Here is a 16503-nt window from a genome sequence, read left to right on the forward strand (position 1 = left end):
GCATGGTATACGCAACATTCTTCGAAAGGTCCACATTTCGAAGGCTTCTAGTTTATTGATGTACGATATCTTCAATGTCCATGTTTCCATGCCATACAGTAAAATTGACCACACATAACATTTGACCATTCTACACCGAAGGTCAAAGGAGAGATTTTGTTTACACAACACCGATTGTTCAATGCGGCATTTAATTTCCTGCTGAGGGTCCAATTTCTCATTTATAGTTATCCCTAGATATTTAACCGTCACCACTTGTTCGATAGGCGCGTTACGAGTATATATATGCAGTTGGGCACTTAAAATTGCATTTCTACTTATTGCCATGCACTTGGTTTTTGTTGCATTTATTTTTAAACCTCATGATTTCTCAATATTATTTATTTTATCACTGCTTCGCGTGTACCCATACCGCTGTTGAAACCAAACTTGGTCACTCCACTTAGTTCTTCTAATTTTCTGAACATCCTTGTGTGAAGAATACGGAGGAATAGCTTGAGCATATTACTCATTGAACTAATCATTCGATGATCTTTGCATTTTACCGCTTTTGATGTCTTAGGAATCATTATAAAAGTTGAGTAGAGCCAATCGTTTGGAATGTGACCTGTGCTGTAGATGTCGTTTAAAAGGTTTACCAACATGTCAATGTTATCGACTTCGAACAGCTTTATAGCCTCGGTGGGAATGTTATCTGGTCCAGTAGCTTTACCCAGCTTTGTTACTTTTATGGCGTGTTCCACCTCACTTCGGATAATGGGAGGACCGGATAAGTTTTCAGTGGGTAGGCTTATGCTAGGACGTTTTTATTGGTTCTTTTTATCTTATTTGTGACTTCAGCGCTAGCCTCATTTATTGCTGTCTTTATTTTTTCACAAGTTTCCTCTATGTCCTAATGATCTTGTTCTATCTTTCTTAGGTTCTCGTTGATATGTCTATTATAAGTTGCTTTAAGATGTTCATCTCTCATTAGTTTCATCATATCCATATATTTGTTATTAGCTGTTTTCTTGATCTTTGATATTTGCGCTCGTATAAAGTAAAACACCGAATCGACTTTGACAATATGGATGAGAAATTTGTTACAGTGTAAGATTTTGAAATTTAATGGACTATGGGGTGGGCGAAAAGTTTTGACTAGTAGTGAATATTTCCTAAACTATAATGTCAGATTAAGTATTATGATCAGTAATGTTTTCGACGCATTGATTGAGCATATGTTAGATATTATTCCCAAATATTCAATTATTGTAAGAGATAAAACAAATCATCGTTTAAGGTTAAATTAACCATTGCCAACAATTTCTTGGAGCAATTTAGAACTTTATGCTATTTGCTTGATTAAAAAATATACCATTTCATAATAACGCACTACAACTAGAATTCAATTGCAAATATGCACAAAGACAGATATGAAGTGTGTGTTGTAGATGAAATTGCAACTTTACGTACCGTTTCAGCACCATATCAAGATAATTGTTATTATGATTTATTACTTGGATGCTCCATTCCTTATTGATTTTTCAACTTCAATTATGAAAAAATGTTTGAAATTAATTAGCGAAAACAAACACCTCCTCTTAGGGTAGAGTAGGAATCTAGTGGAACAGTTGAGTTTCTTATTTTTACAGGCGATGTTTTATTGGAATTTACACTGGTAAGTTGTGAACAATCCTATAAGCGACTGTACATTGATATTTCTATGGTCAGTAAAACTTTTTTCAATACTGTAAATTCTATTTTTCATGAAAAAGAGGAAATGAGAAATCGGTCTATATATAATTTATTATTAATAAATGCTGCTAATCCTTTGGTACTGCCACCTTTAATAGACAGGATTTCATTGTACTCTAACCAATTACTTTTTTAATAGAAATCTCAAACGTTTTCAAAAAGTATGTTAGGAGATCAACAACGAAATGTTTTTGACACATTTAGTCTAATTTAAAGCTGGCTGCAGTACCTGATATAATAAAATGAAAACTTTACATTATAAAATGCTGAAATGAAAGTAAATTCCATAAAATGTGATATCGACCTCTGAAAATCTTCAAGTCGTAAAAAGTAACCGTGACGCTCTTGAGACAACGATCACTTGAAGTCCAATGTTTTCGATGTATTTATTGATGTTAGTTATGACCACCTTTAAGATGCAACGACGAAAATAATAAAATCGATGCTACCGGATATTTTGAATTTCTCCAAACATAATCGACCTGGTCATACTACACTTCGAAAATAAATGTCATAAAAATATAATTGATAACTAGAATTGAATGAAAACAACGTAAAAGAAATATCAGAAAGACATGCTTGGTAATTTTTGGAATGACACCTAGAAACTGCAATTTATACAAAGTTTCGATATTATTGCGCAGTATCATGATTTGAATTCAAATATATCTTAATAATCGTTGGTTATTCTTGAGGTTACTCTTAAGAACCTTTTTTAACAAATCTAACTTTGAATTTTATAGTCACTCTTTATAATCAGTGATTTTTTAAGAGGTATACGATTTGATTTTGAAAAAAACCAAAAAAAAATTGAAAAGTTTTATGAAATCTTTATTAGAATCGATAGAACGATCAGTATAATTTAATGTTTGAAGATGATTTCAAGCAAATGTTGGCCGCGGCTTCGCTCTAGATAGCCCATGCGCAACGTCCAATTTTGGCGCACTCTCTCCAACTTATCGGCCGGTATTTCACGAATAAATGCTTCAATATTGGCTTCCAGTGCGTCAATCGTTGCAATAGACATTAGACTTAACATCGCCCCATAAGAAATAGTCCAAAGGCGTTAAATCACACGATCTAGGCGGCCAATTGACGGGCCCCAAACGTGAGATGAACTGTTCACCGAAGGCTGATAACAATTTGGCCATTATTTCGCGTGCCGTATGGCATGTGGCACTGTTTTATTGAAACCACAATTCTTCCATTTTGGGCGAAAAAATCGTCACTCATCACACGGTAGCGCTTGCTATTCACAGTAACGTTCCAGCCAACGTCGCTTTTGAAGAAGTACGGCCCGATTATGCCACCAGCCCATAATCCACACCAAACTTTTTCGGGATGCATTGGTAGCTCTTGTAATGCTTTTGGCTGGTTTTCACTTCAAATACGGCAATTTTGCTTGTTGGTGTATACATTCAATCAGAAATGAGCTCCTTCGCTGAACGATAAAAAAGTGGATCCCCCTCCAACTTTGCCAGCGTCCATTTATCAAATGTTAGACGTTGTCGGAGATCGTGTGGCTTCAAATCCTTTCGCAAAATTTTCCACATAGTAGAGTAACAGAGGCCCAATTAAACTGGATTCGACATTTAATCACAAACTTCCGAGTAGTTTCCTCAGTAGGCCGACTAAACTGTCCATAAATTGGAAGAAGTGCGTGATGAACTCTCTTAACCGAGCATGAATTTTGATAGTAAAATTCAATAATCTGCATTATTAAATTATACACCAAACTGAACAAGTTTGACAATGACACAAGACACGATTCACGCGTGATTTGTCAAAAACAGTGTTGCCAAAAAGATACCAGCTAAAATATCACTTATTACATTTAGATTCCACTAAACTAGAGGAATTAGAACTGGCAACACTGCATTTTCGAATACTATACTTGAGTAGTAAGCTCTGACTACCGTCGAGGGTGTGATTACAGAATTGATAGTGTTACAGACAAATTGTCATCGTATGAATTTGTCGTGAGAACAAGTGCGCGCTTCGATCTACTATGATTTCAAAGTCGATTTAAGTTAACAACAAAGTAATGAATGGTTATAATCCGCTTTTGCTGATGAAAGTCCTTCACAAGTAAATGTGCTCTGCTAGTATGTCGAATTTAAAATATGACGTATATCCCTTGATGATGAATCACCTGATAGTTGTCCTTGATCATTAGTTACTGCTGAAAACATTAAAGTAGTATGACATATAAACAAAGATGATCCAAGATGCACCTATTGAGCATTGTATCCGCAAAGTAAATTCAATTTTACATTACCATCTTCATGCGAAAAAAACTACTCTTTGGGTGTCACATACGCTTAACGATATCCAAAAGTCAGAGCGAGTAAGAATCGCTCAAAAAACGACAGAAATTTTGAAAAATGGTGAACGGGAGCGTGAAGATTCTTAATCCGTTAAGGTAAGGATGCGCCAACTCGGGACGGGAATATTTCAGGTAAGGTAGTCCGAGTTATAATTCGTGTGATGTCACAATTTTATAAATAATACAGATCTTCTAAAAACTGACTGAATATTTTTTTATTGGACAATGATTCAAATAATAACATAATTACATTTGGATATGAGATAAATTCAAATTATTTAAAAAAACTGAACAACAAACAACAAAATACTAGCGGTCAAATTTTGTTAGGCAACCTGGTAGATATCTATTCTCCTAATTATAAATATACATAAAAAGTTGGATTTCAGCAAAAAACCGATGAGCGCATTAATCCTGCAGCCGGAACTTAAACTATAAGATATTTCTCTCTTTCGAAATAGAATCCTATTTCCGATTATATACCCCGAACATTCAGAATACCGAAAGTTTTTTCTATCGTATAGTGACCTTATCATTTCACAAAATTAAAATTATGATCAAAAAATCGTATTAGAAAATGAATCAAAATTCGTCTCTAACTCCAAATATCGGTAGCATTAACAGTTGTACGCAAACTAACAACTTACTCATTATACCAACCGAAATTTGGATAAGAATTATTTACACTGCTGATTCTATATAAACCCATAAAAAGACGCGACGATAGTTATAATGATATCCAATCAGCTTTTATTGCAGTTCGCACTCCATAAAAACACCGGTGGACGCACATCTCGTAAAATCAGGATTATCTTTATTCGCAATTTACGGCCAGAGCTGCATTCTAGTACGCATTGAAAATTTAGTCAAACATATGTTACGTCAATACAGTGATACATCTACATTATAAGGATACGCTTGGGTTCGTCGATTTATTAATAAAAGGAAATATTAGTATTCAATACATTCAATCATTTAAGAATACTTCATGAAAAAACTATTCTAGCTCTCGATCTTAATGTAAATGTCGTATCTATAATATAACGAGGTTGAATTGTTTATTTTTCTTTCCCCTGTGAATTAGCTACCTATATAATTATCAAATATTCTAGACTGCTCTGAGGAACTTACAAGAATATTTTATTATCTCTATAATTCGCTAAAAGCAGTGCAAGATAGGAAAGAAGACGAATTTTATAATTGAAACACTAAAGCTTCTAAATTTAATAAACAATTAATACATCAATAAATAAATACAGTAAGGCCCAAGGTGTATTCCAAAATTTCGTCAAATGTTGTAATGTTTCAGCTACTTCGTTATTTTCTCGATATTTATCAATGTACTTGACAAAATGTGGGCTTACACTAATTGAAAACAAGTGTTTGTTTCAATAAAAGCCTATTTTAGAATATACAGGGTGTTCCGGGACCGGATGCAAAAAATTGTCTCATACGACCCTTCGTTTCTGAGTTATAAGCCTTTAAAGCTGCAAAATAAGAACTTATATTTAAATATATTTTCTAAATAATACATTCGAACATTTTGATTTTTTTATGGATGATTTTGTATGTCCATGTAGTGTGTTTGACCGAAAAAATAATTCTAGACTATTTTATTATCATAAATTGTAATTATTATTATTATAATAATTAAACATTAGAATACATTATTGAAAACAGATCATTTAAAAATTTATTGAATTTACCAGTACATTAAAACACAAGTGAGCTACAAAAATTGTGTCCGCATTTTCCGTCAAGGTAAAACATAATTTTTCCGAGGATTTGTAAAGAGCAGTGATAACGATAATTGACTGTTTCAATATTTTGTGGTTCCTCACACTGCTAAGTACACAACTAACAATACAATTTATTATGTTATCATTTAACACGTTGATGGACACGCCTGTTATAGCCGTCCTGCTCACAGGAACACGCCTGCTTTAGCCGTCAAATTTTTATAGACTTTAGGGGTCAGACCTGTTAAAGCAGGCATAGATGCTTAATAAGTATATGAGACCCATGATAGGTGTCTCACCAGGCAAGTCGTATTATGTGTTCCAGCCCTTCATAGCCTCTAAATAAAATATTCTTCTGAAATGAACATAACCTACATTTACTCGCATTGGACCGTAACATTACGTGTTGTGATGCATTATAATTTGTTTTATATTGTTGACCTTTCTAAACTTGAAGCTCTTGTGCTAAGACTAATGTAACCTTATCTAAACAGAGGGCACCATTTATTTATGGACAAATATTACAATACAAACCAAACTCATGTGACTGGAACATTGCGCTCTAATAGAAGAAGCAATCCAACATTAATCGTGAAGAAGAAACTGGGTAGGGTAAGGGTAGGTAAGTGACTATGAAGAAGATAGTCTTAGAATGCAATAATAATAAAGTCGCAGTGGATACCTCGACGGGATTCATCACATTACCTACAGATTTCTTTCACATCACAGACTAAAAAGAGGAGCGCAACAGTTCAATAAACATAATTATCTGGGTGAACGAGCAATATTGGTGGCGAAAAATAAAGATGTCGAGGATCTCAATACGACCATTCAGAATTTTCTTCCTGGACAGTTGGATTCCTTCAAATCAGTCGACACCGTTGATGATGACGTAGTCAAATATTCCACAGAGTTTTTAAATTTACTGGAATTGCCTGGATTACTACCTCACAATTTACAGTTAAAAGTAGGATCAGTTGTCATCATGCTGCGTAACATTAATCAACCTCGACTGTGCAAGGGAGAAGACTGGCTGTGAAAAAGGTGATGAATAACTTAATTGAGGCAACAATCATAAAGAAAAAATACACAGAAGAGAATGTCATAATCCTGCGTATTCAGATGATTCCAACGAATTTACCATTCGATTTTAAACGTTTACTATTTCCGGTACGACTTACCTTTGCGATGACCATAAATAAATCACAAGGCCAGTCGTTGGAAGTTTTCGGAATCAATTTGGAGCTTCCCTGTTTCGCACAAAACAGAAAAATAGTTTTCCAGAAGCTTTAAATTGATTAAAGGACTGTATCATATCTGTGTGTGTCTGTCAATATCAAATTGAAACCTTATAAATAGCTTTTAATTCAGGAACACTTTGTTTTGTAAGTAAGCAACTTCATGTGTAATTAATCGAAAATAATAATAAAAATTTATTCATTTTTTATTTGTTGTAATATAAAAAGGATTCCTTTTGTTTGTTTTTAGTTTATGTTATACAGAAATTTAAGTCTTTTATTATCGATTGAGGCAGACGAAGTCTGCCGTGTCAGCTGTTTACTAATATATATTTTTTTCAACTTTTATTTCCACCTTATTAAAAAATAGGAACATATTTTATTCAGGTTATTATTATAAATATTATCATACTACTATTAAAACTCAATTTGTCTACATTTCACTTGATTGAGGAAATAAGTGCTCTCATAATAATTTTTTTATTTAAAAAGTTTAAAACTAATCTAATTTATTTTTATTTTCATAATAGTTCTCAAACTTTCACTTTTTGGGATAATATATCTTGAAAATATACCATTCTAGTAAATATTACAAACAAAAATAAAAATTTGAAATAACAAGCCATTTAAAAAACATAGATTTACCAATATGTTATGAAGGATGTCAATTTAGTTAGAACAATAAAATTATCGCAATTCATCTATATATGATCTGTGATTTAATATGCTGGATACATATTTAATGTCTTTATACTTTTTCATAGATTTTTCTTAGTGTACAAAGTTTTAAGAGGATGCAATTTTACTACTAACTAACTAATATAAAGCATGTATAAATAAAAATCCTATTTTTAATAACCTTGAATGACAGACTGGTTCCAATAGCAAGCTGTACAGTCGATTATTTTCAAACCACTTCAGTGGCTCAAGAGACTGTTCAGACAGTAACTTAAAGAAAACATAAATAACAGCAACTATCCTTTCCCATTATCGCGTGCCACCGAAATTTCTACGAAATAAAAAATCCTGTAAGCCGGTCACTAATGACTGTTCGGAACTTTTCTCTGAAATCGACGCTAATCGTTTTTTCAAACCGACACGGAGCACGGGATTGAGCCAATCGAAAAAAAAAACACACAAAAGCAATTGTTATAAGGAATAAAGTTGCTACTAATTGACAGTGATCGTGCTAAGTCGACCAGAAATGGTGTAACAAAGCCCACTGGGCGATACTATACCAATTTATTTGACATCGCACAAGAGGACTCGTTAATTAAACCGGTGGTCAGTAACTTTGAACTTTTATAAAAAAAATATACGAACTGAATGACTTATTGTGCTCTCGAACTTTTAGTAGTGCAAAAGAAAATAATCTAGAGATAAATATAGATGTTTTACTACTTATGAAAATTTTAAAAATATCCAGATAGAAAATTTTTGTTTGAATTATTTTTATTTAAAGCTGCTGTGAATTATTACTACCAAGGCTCATAAAATTACTATTTGAGTAAGCATTACTAGAAGGTCCAAACCAGGAGAACATAATTCTGTGGTAATGAATTATATTTTGGACTTTGTTATATCTGCGTTGCCCTTCAAACTATTCTTCCATAAAAAGTAGACACATAACTTCATCCTTTCCATACTATGAACTTGATAATTTACTATTTTACAGTGGTAGTTTCAATCCTTATATAAAGTTGACTATAGGAAGAGAGAATGCTGAATAATCAATCAACTTTTCTTGATACAAATTGATTAGAAACGAAGACAATGTCAGTTCCGGAAAAGATATCAATTACCATTCATTCACCCACGTAGCACTTAGATCAATTTATAGATGAAAAATAGAGTCCCTTTCAAAAGAAGAATCTAAAAGTACTTTTTTATAACAACTCATACCCTTTATATCTTTTGGAATGAATTCTATATAATATATCTGACATTGAATTTCATATTAAACGCGTCTAATACTAATACTAATTTTAATAATACTATCTTACCTATTTGGAATCTCTGTACAAAATAATATAAAAGGAATATCATATATCAAATAGTTTATGAAATTCCTTGTTTAAATTGGTCAATCTAAGAAGTCACTTACCAATCGAATAACCTCTCAAAAAAGTGACAGCAAATTATACCCCAGCAGTTGCTATGAAGGTCAATCTATGGAATACAAACCTGCCGAGTGAAGGTAATTTTTAAAAATAACTCTTTTTAGAAACGACGTTTATTGCTCAAAATGTTCAGTCTGTTAATAAAAAACCTGATTAAAATAACCTTATTGTAATCTAAGCATATAGTTTAGATTTAAAAAAAAAATTTGATAAGTTCAATGTCATCAGTAGCTAACCAACTTACCTAACCCATAAAAATTCTACTCCATTTATAACGACCTAAACTAACTTAACTTTCTAATGAAAGGATTTCAATTTTAAAATTAATTGAACAGGAACTAAAATCAATAATCTACTATTTAAGTGTTATTTGTAATATTATTTGGAAGGTTGCTTCTTGAACGTAATGAATTCGGGTCGTTACAAATGACGTTAATCTTTCTTTTGTTATACCGTTACGAATGTCGTTGAGTCTTTATAGAATTTGTTTTATTAAAATTCAAGATATGCAGAAATTTCACCAAGATTATTCATTCAATTTTTTTATCAGTACACTGATCATTTTGAGTAATATATATTGTTTGTAAAAACAGGTGTTCGGCAAGCGAAGAACTGTTTCTAAATCGTCTTGATTTTAGGTCTCTTCTGATTAAAAATAAGTTTTCTCATTACTTGACCGAAGTAAGTCAAAGCGTCAAATTTTCATCTTTCAAAAAAACTGATTTTTAATCAAGACGATCTAGAAACATAAACATATCAAAAAGTTTGTGAAATAAGAAGTCTTTGCCAGCTGGATTATGAGCGTTTTCGTAGTGAATTTGTGGCAAAATTGAATACCAAAGTGTACTAACCATAATATATTTCCAAGCTTTCGAATACTAATATATTCATCGTCTAGGAAATAATTACTTTGGAGAGGTATTAAATTGTGTAATTTCTTGAAAAACAATAAATTCATAGATTTCAAAGTTCAATATTCAAATTGGCGCTTGGATATTGAATTTTCTTTATAAGAATTATAGTTTCCTTATATGTTCAAATACGTAGTATCGTGTATCTCTCTCTAATAATACACTAAAATGTTTATATATGCCCCTTGTTTTCCCCGGATAAAGGACCGTTTTTTGAAAGACCCGCAGTGGTGTATGGATTACAATGAAGCTGTATACGTGCAACGGATATACTGATTTGAAGACAAATACCTGATCAGCCTCAGTCGCCACTCAGTGAGACGAACATTGCGTAAGATTGAGCTGTCGATAATGTCAACCAATGGGTAGACTTGATGGAAATAATGGAATTATACAAGCACCTTACCATTAACAGATCTATTAACAAAAACTATTCCAAATGATGTTTAGGAATTTACGTGTATTTTCATACAAATTCTATACATTGCATAAAATATTTTCGATAGAATATTTATATTTATATAAATAGAAATTGTGAAATGTGTTAATATACATTTTTACTCCTGCTTTTTATAACTTACGTTACTTCGATATAAAGTCAAACTAATTCTGTCTTTTAGTTTCAGGGCTTGTCTGAAGAGGGTTGGTTCCAGTGATGCCAATCTTGTAGGAAAATTGTTTTTTAACATTGTACAAACCAAATGCTTTGTCCTAAAACCGAAGAAGAATTGTGTTAAATACTCTTGGTGGGGAAAATGTGAAAAATTCAAGATGGTCAAACAAGCCATACTAAGAGATAATTTACCATATTGACATAGTTATAGATAGAATAAAGGTTTCAATTCCGTTCATTATAAATCAGGAATCAAAAACGTGGCTTCCGAAATATATATAACATGCTTGTAGTATTATTTGCAGAATCTGATCCATATGTTTTATTAATTTTATTATACTCTTTGTATTAATAAGCAATCATTTCAATGTGAAAGTAATACTTCATAAATAATATTCATCCATATAAATAATAAAATGATAAGATTACAAATAACCCTCTATTGGTCGCGCCTGAATCTAAGTAATGTAGTTTATTTATCGTTTTCTTGATAACAGTCAATGGTAGGAGTACGAAATGCAAAGATATCTCAACCCAATGGGTCTTGAATCATGTCCTAGTGGGATAGAATTAAAATCTCCTTACTGCTGCTGCTTTTGTTTTCAAACCCAAATAGCGTCGGCCGTGTACCTACACACACGGCGATTTCTGTCCCGGTATAAGATACAAAAACTGTAATGAATTTGATGATTCATATTAGACGATAATATTAAAACGAGGCAAATGGGTCCATAAATTATTGATGATTAAGAGCAACTTGACTATTTTTTACGGGCGAAATAAAACAGTTTCGGCGTTTCGTGTTTCCAAAAAGTCGTGCCTATTTTAGCAGCATTTTCTGATACACTCTCCTTTCGTACTGTTGCATTGCAATCAAAGATATATGTTTCTTCTAAAGACGTTTCTATCCCGAGAGGAAATCGGGAATCATTTTATTCTATAATGGGATAAATTCAGATGTAGCTATCGTCGACAAGCTAATTATGGCCAATCAACAAGAAGGTGGTTAATGGTGAGTTTTTAATACCTCCTAGAACTGAACTCTCTCATATAGAGAATAACTCGAGAAGCGTGATTTAAACAACTACGAAATCTAACATAATTTTTGAAAACATATAATCTTGCATCAGATCCTCAAACAGGAACGTATAGGGTACAATAGAGATGGCGTTGATAACCATGCTATTATGTTGGTTGGAAGACATCGTTCAGTGCTTATAGTTGTTCGAAATGGGGCCTTTCTTGCGATCCATTATCTTTTTTTCACTCGAAAGTGTGATCACAATAGCATGTTATTTGGTATTTCACCCTGTATAGACTAACTATTAATATCAATAATAAAAGTCTTTGGTTTCTTTGAACAGAGTTCTATATACTTACCAAGATGTGGAGTTATTCCAATTGAATAACACAGCACAGCTAACCATATGACACAAATCTGCGACCCAATGGAGGGTTAAAGAGAATCACAATCATCACCAAAACAACATACTTATAATTTTGGAAAATCGTCAAGCTAATTTATAAAAGTAATAACAACCGAAAAAATGCTTCTGTTGTTTCTTATACCTCTGCAATATCTGGTGATACATTTGCGTAATACAGTATTATATCTGTCATGATCTAAACGTAGGTATTAATTACGTCTTAATTAGAAGTTAATGATAAGATAAATTTTTAAATGTATTACTATTATTGTAAAAAGAGTTATATGAGTTATATGGTTATATTGGTTTTGCACCAACAGATTGAACTTCAAAATTCCTTTTATCCTCTAATAAGACTTTCAATTTCGATCAAAAATTAACTATAATATTAAGTACAACAGTTTTTATAAGGCATTAGTGCCTATGCTAGACAAGAATTATATATACTGTCAGATTGTCAATTAGTTAATTCAACATGTTACAACTGTTATGAGTTTTTTCCATAATTTGCATATTAAAGAAAATAATGATGTGGCTTATTTTGAATTCTATAGTAATTTACATTCAAGCCTACCATAAGGTGCACTGTCCTCGAGATTCGCACAAAAACTCGCATCATATGATATCACTTCTTACAAAGCTTTAGATTTTTTCATGCTAATAAGGGAGTTTGAAAATGATCTGCAAAAAAATATTTCGGTCAAACGTCAGGACAACTTGAAACTGCAATTGTTAAGTTGTATGAGCAAGTTATTGCCAAGACCAGTGTTTCCGAAAGAAGTATTCGAAGCATTATCTTTGATCTTTCAGACTGCAAAAAAATATAAAAATAACAAAATCGACTTATGCGACGAAGATAGACGTGTATTACATAGAAAAAAAATACGTATATAAATTCGAGTTCAAAACGTCCTACGACGTTGTTCGATGCCTAAATGCCACTCCTTCCTGTCGCTGCTGTTCTAATCATACATTTTTCATATACCCAAAAATTTTCTCATTATATGCAGCCATTACAATCTTGATCTCCCTCTCTTTCTGTTCTCTTGTGGGATCCACCTCAATATTTTTTTGGCAAACTTTCCTCCTCTTTCTTCTGCACGTGCCCGTACCAAATCAACTAATTTTTCTAAATATATTTTATAATTGTTTGTTTTAGATTCATTTGTTTTTTTATTGTGTCGTTTCTGATTCGATCTAACCTTGACTTCTATTTATTTTTCTTATGGCGTCCATTTCCGTGGCTTTTATTTTTTTCTTTAATTTTTCTTTTATTCTCCACCTTTCCGATCTATATACCACTCCCATCATAGCATTGTAGATTCTCATTTTTCAGTAATCCACATCATTCCCTTCAGTTATTGTGTTTGCTCTGTTTATTCTATATTATATTTATGTTTTCTGTATGTATTCATATTCACAGTTCTCACATCTCGCTATAATTTCGTTGTTTCCCTTAAACGTTTTCTACGTTCATCTGCAGTCACTATTTTCCGTATTCTTCCTTTAGTTTGCGTGCTATAGATTCTAAGTCATATCTGTCGTTTTTGCACATATTATCTGTTCATCTGCAAACTGAGGGGTGTACAACTAGGTATCATCATCGATTTTAATCTCCATTCTTTTGCATTTCTTCTTTCGAGTTGTTAGAGATTTTGAAACATATATTTTGATAATCATTGGGGGGATACAACACCCGTGTCTCAGGAAGTATGAAGATTCCGATACTTTATATTCGGTTTTTATTGCAGACTTAATATCTTCATACAAGTTCTCGATAGCCTTTATTGACAAATACAGACTTTTGCAACGTCTGATCGAAGGAAAAATCGAGGGAAAACGTTGTTCTGGCAAACGACAGAGTTTATTGCTGAAGAATATTTGCGAGTGGACCGATTTAGACTCTCAGACGCTGATGAGAAGGGCCAGAGATAGAAATGACTTTGCCGGGGTTATCGCCAACCTTCGTTAGAAGAGGGCACCCAAAAAAAAGATAGCCTTTATGACGGTATGATAATTGTTGGTAGTTTCAAAAACTTCCGATAATTTCAATATTGGTATGTTAAATTAAGCCTTTTGTAAATCCATGAACATTGGATACACTGGTCTATTTATTTCTGTTTTTCTTTTCTATTAAATGCTTTAAAGAGAACACGTTGTATGTACAGGTCCTTCCAGCTCTAAGTCCAAACTGTTCTTCTACATAATTAGTGTATTCTTATACCCCTTATTTTCTTGTAGACACCCTCGGGTAAATTTTCACCATTTTGTAAATATACAAGCTAAAGATTCCAAGGGCTCCATTTTTTATTATTGCAGCATTAATTTCACCTGGATCCGCTTTTGTTGTTTTTACAGAGCAATTTCGGAAAATTTTTTTCGGAACACAAATATGTATATGGATAAAACTAATATTCATTGTCATGACTGTAGATACTTATTGCACAAATCATCCCAATGAAAAATTCTCAATGTCCATATAATCAAAAGGACAAAGACTAATTCATGTTGACAGTGAGAATAGTATCACTTTAGATTACCATAAGATTTTTAAAAAATTACATAACAATGGACAATGCTCCTTATTATTAAATTTAAAAGATGATGCACCGAATTTGGATTGCAGAAAACAAGTTGTGATAGCGGGATAGCGGTTTATATCTATATTATTTTGAATATTAATTGTAGTCTTAAGAATCCAGTAATTAATTCAGAAGGTTGATGGTTTTAAGATTTCACTGAAAAAGCATCAACGTTGCAAGTCAAGTGATGTCACGATAAAATACTTATAAAGCTCAAGCTATTATCAAAGTTGCCTTCCTAGATATCGAAAATGGTCTCGAAAGTATGGGAATTTGTTCCATAGTGATAAAATCATATAAAGAACACTTTCAGTGTGATTTTTATTTTGGAAGTTTTAATTAAATATAAATAATTATAAAATCGAAATTTTTTATTGGTTTTCTGTTCCGCTTATAATGTACCATGTTATATATGTAGATGTTATCTTCTACTCTACCATTCTTTTAATACCCCTATTAGTCAAAGTAATATTTATGTTCGCGATCTTAGCACCTCATTTGCGGAATTTCCATTGACCAATTATACCATCTGAAAGGTCAGGAATTGGTCATAAAAGGTCAGTTGGTCTTATTAGTTGGTCAGCGTTAGAAAATTTTTGCTAAACGGCCCAAAGTATGCGCCCTAAGACAATTACAACTTTTTTTTTTTTCGATAATCACTTGACCAAATATTCATATAAGCTGACTAATTATCAGCAAATGCTTCCTGATCGCGCATAGGAGGAATTGTTCATTTTTTCGCGAATGAGGTGCTAAAATGTCTCAATGACCTTGAAAAACTGTCTCATCACACATCACTAATGTAACCATATCACATTATTAGATCACTATTCACTTAAACTACATAACAATAGATTGAGACGACTATTTATGGTACTCAGAGATCTAAAACTCAAATGTTTGACGTATACATTTACGACCAGTAAATCGACAGATAAATATGTTTCTTTCAAGTTCTTTGTTTGGTGAAAAAGACTTCTAATTATGATACAAATAGAAAAATCAGTATTGCAGGTTATTATTTGGAAGCAAAAATACATCACATTTTACAATTACCTATGAATTCTTTCAACATTAGACACATGATTATAAATTCTAATATTTGTAGAAATAGAAAAGTCACCAATAAGTAAGCAGTATAATAGGGGAGGGTGACAAACCAATAAAATAGAAATTATTTGAAGATCGAATAACATTCCTCCTTATTGAGTCATTCTAATTAATATACTTACTTATAGAAACAAAAATGTGATTTAATTTCTATTCTAGTTTTTTTCATTATATATAATTATATAGAAAAATTTTATTTTTATATGTATATATGTATGTAAACTGGAAAGCAATAACTTTATTAAATTAAGGAAAGTCGGAGTGTGTATACAAAATGATGAAACATAATTATGTAAATAAAAATATTGTACATATATTCATATTATAGATACAGGTATAAACCTAACGAATTAACACAAAATTTTAGTTATTCCCCATATTGTGTAAAAATTTACATCTTGATATACTAAATTCATGCAACAAAATTCAGGAGGTGATTGCTCGTATAAAATTAAGATAGGTGTTTCCCATAACAAAATTTCCTCAGCCAACCCCTTTTCAAGATACCACCCTTTAAAGGTGGTTACTAAAATTGAGTTTTTAATGTTTTCCTAAAATTTTAATTATGCTGAAAAATTGGATTCCTGTAATTTTCGTATTATATTTTACATATTTACTGTTTTCCAGTCAATATATGAAAAAAAATGTAAATTATGTAAATTTTTTTGGAAAAAATAATTAAGAATAAAAAATATTTTTAAAT

At 32.0% G+C, this 16503-nt stretch overlaps 1 protein-coding gene across 1 annotated transcript in view; it reads left to right on the plus strand.

The window, feature by feature from the left end:
• LOC130898048 (uncharacterized) overlaps window positions 1–15692 on the plus strand; it is a 241881-nt gene extending 226189 nt beyond the window's left edge. The window contains exon 5 of the mRNA XM_057807083.1: window positions 10689–15692. Within this exon, the coding sequence (XP_057663066.1) occupies window positions 10689–10881 (193 nt within the window). The 3' untranslated portion in view covers window positions 10882–15692. The remainder of the gene's footprint in view (window positions 1–10688) is intronic.
• The last annotated feature ends 811 nt before the right edge of the window (window positions 15693–16503 follow it).

This window comes from Diorhabda carinulata, chromosome 9, assembly GCF_026250575.1.
Source record: "Diorhabda carinulata isolate Delta chromosome 9, icDioCari1.1, whole genome shotgun sequence".
NCBI classification, from domain to species: domain Eukaryota; kingdom Metazoa; phylum Arthropoda; class Insecta; order Coleoptera; family Chrysomelidae; genus Diorhabda; species Diorhabda carinulata.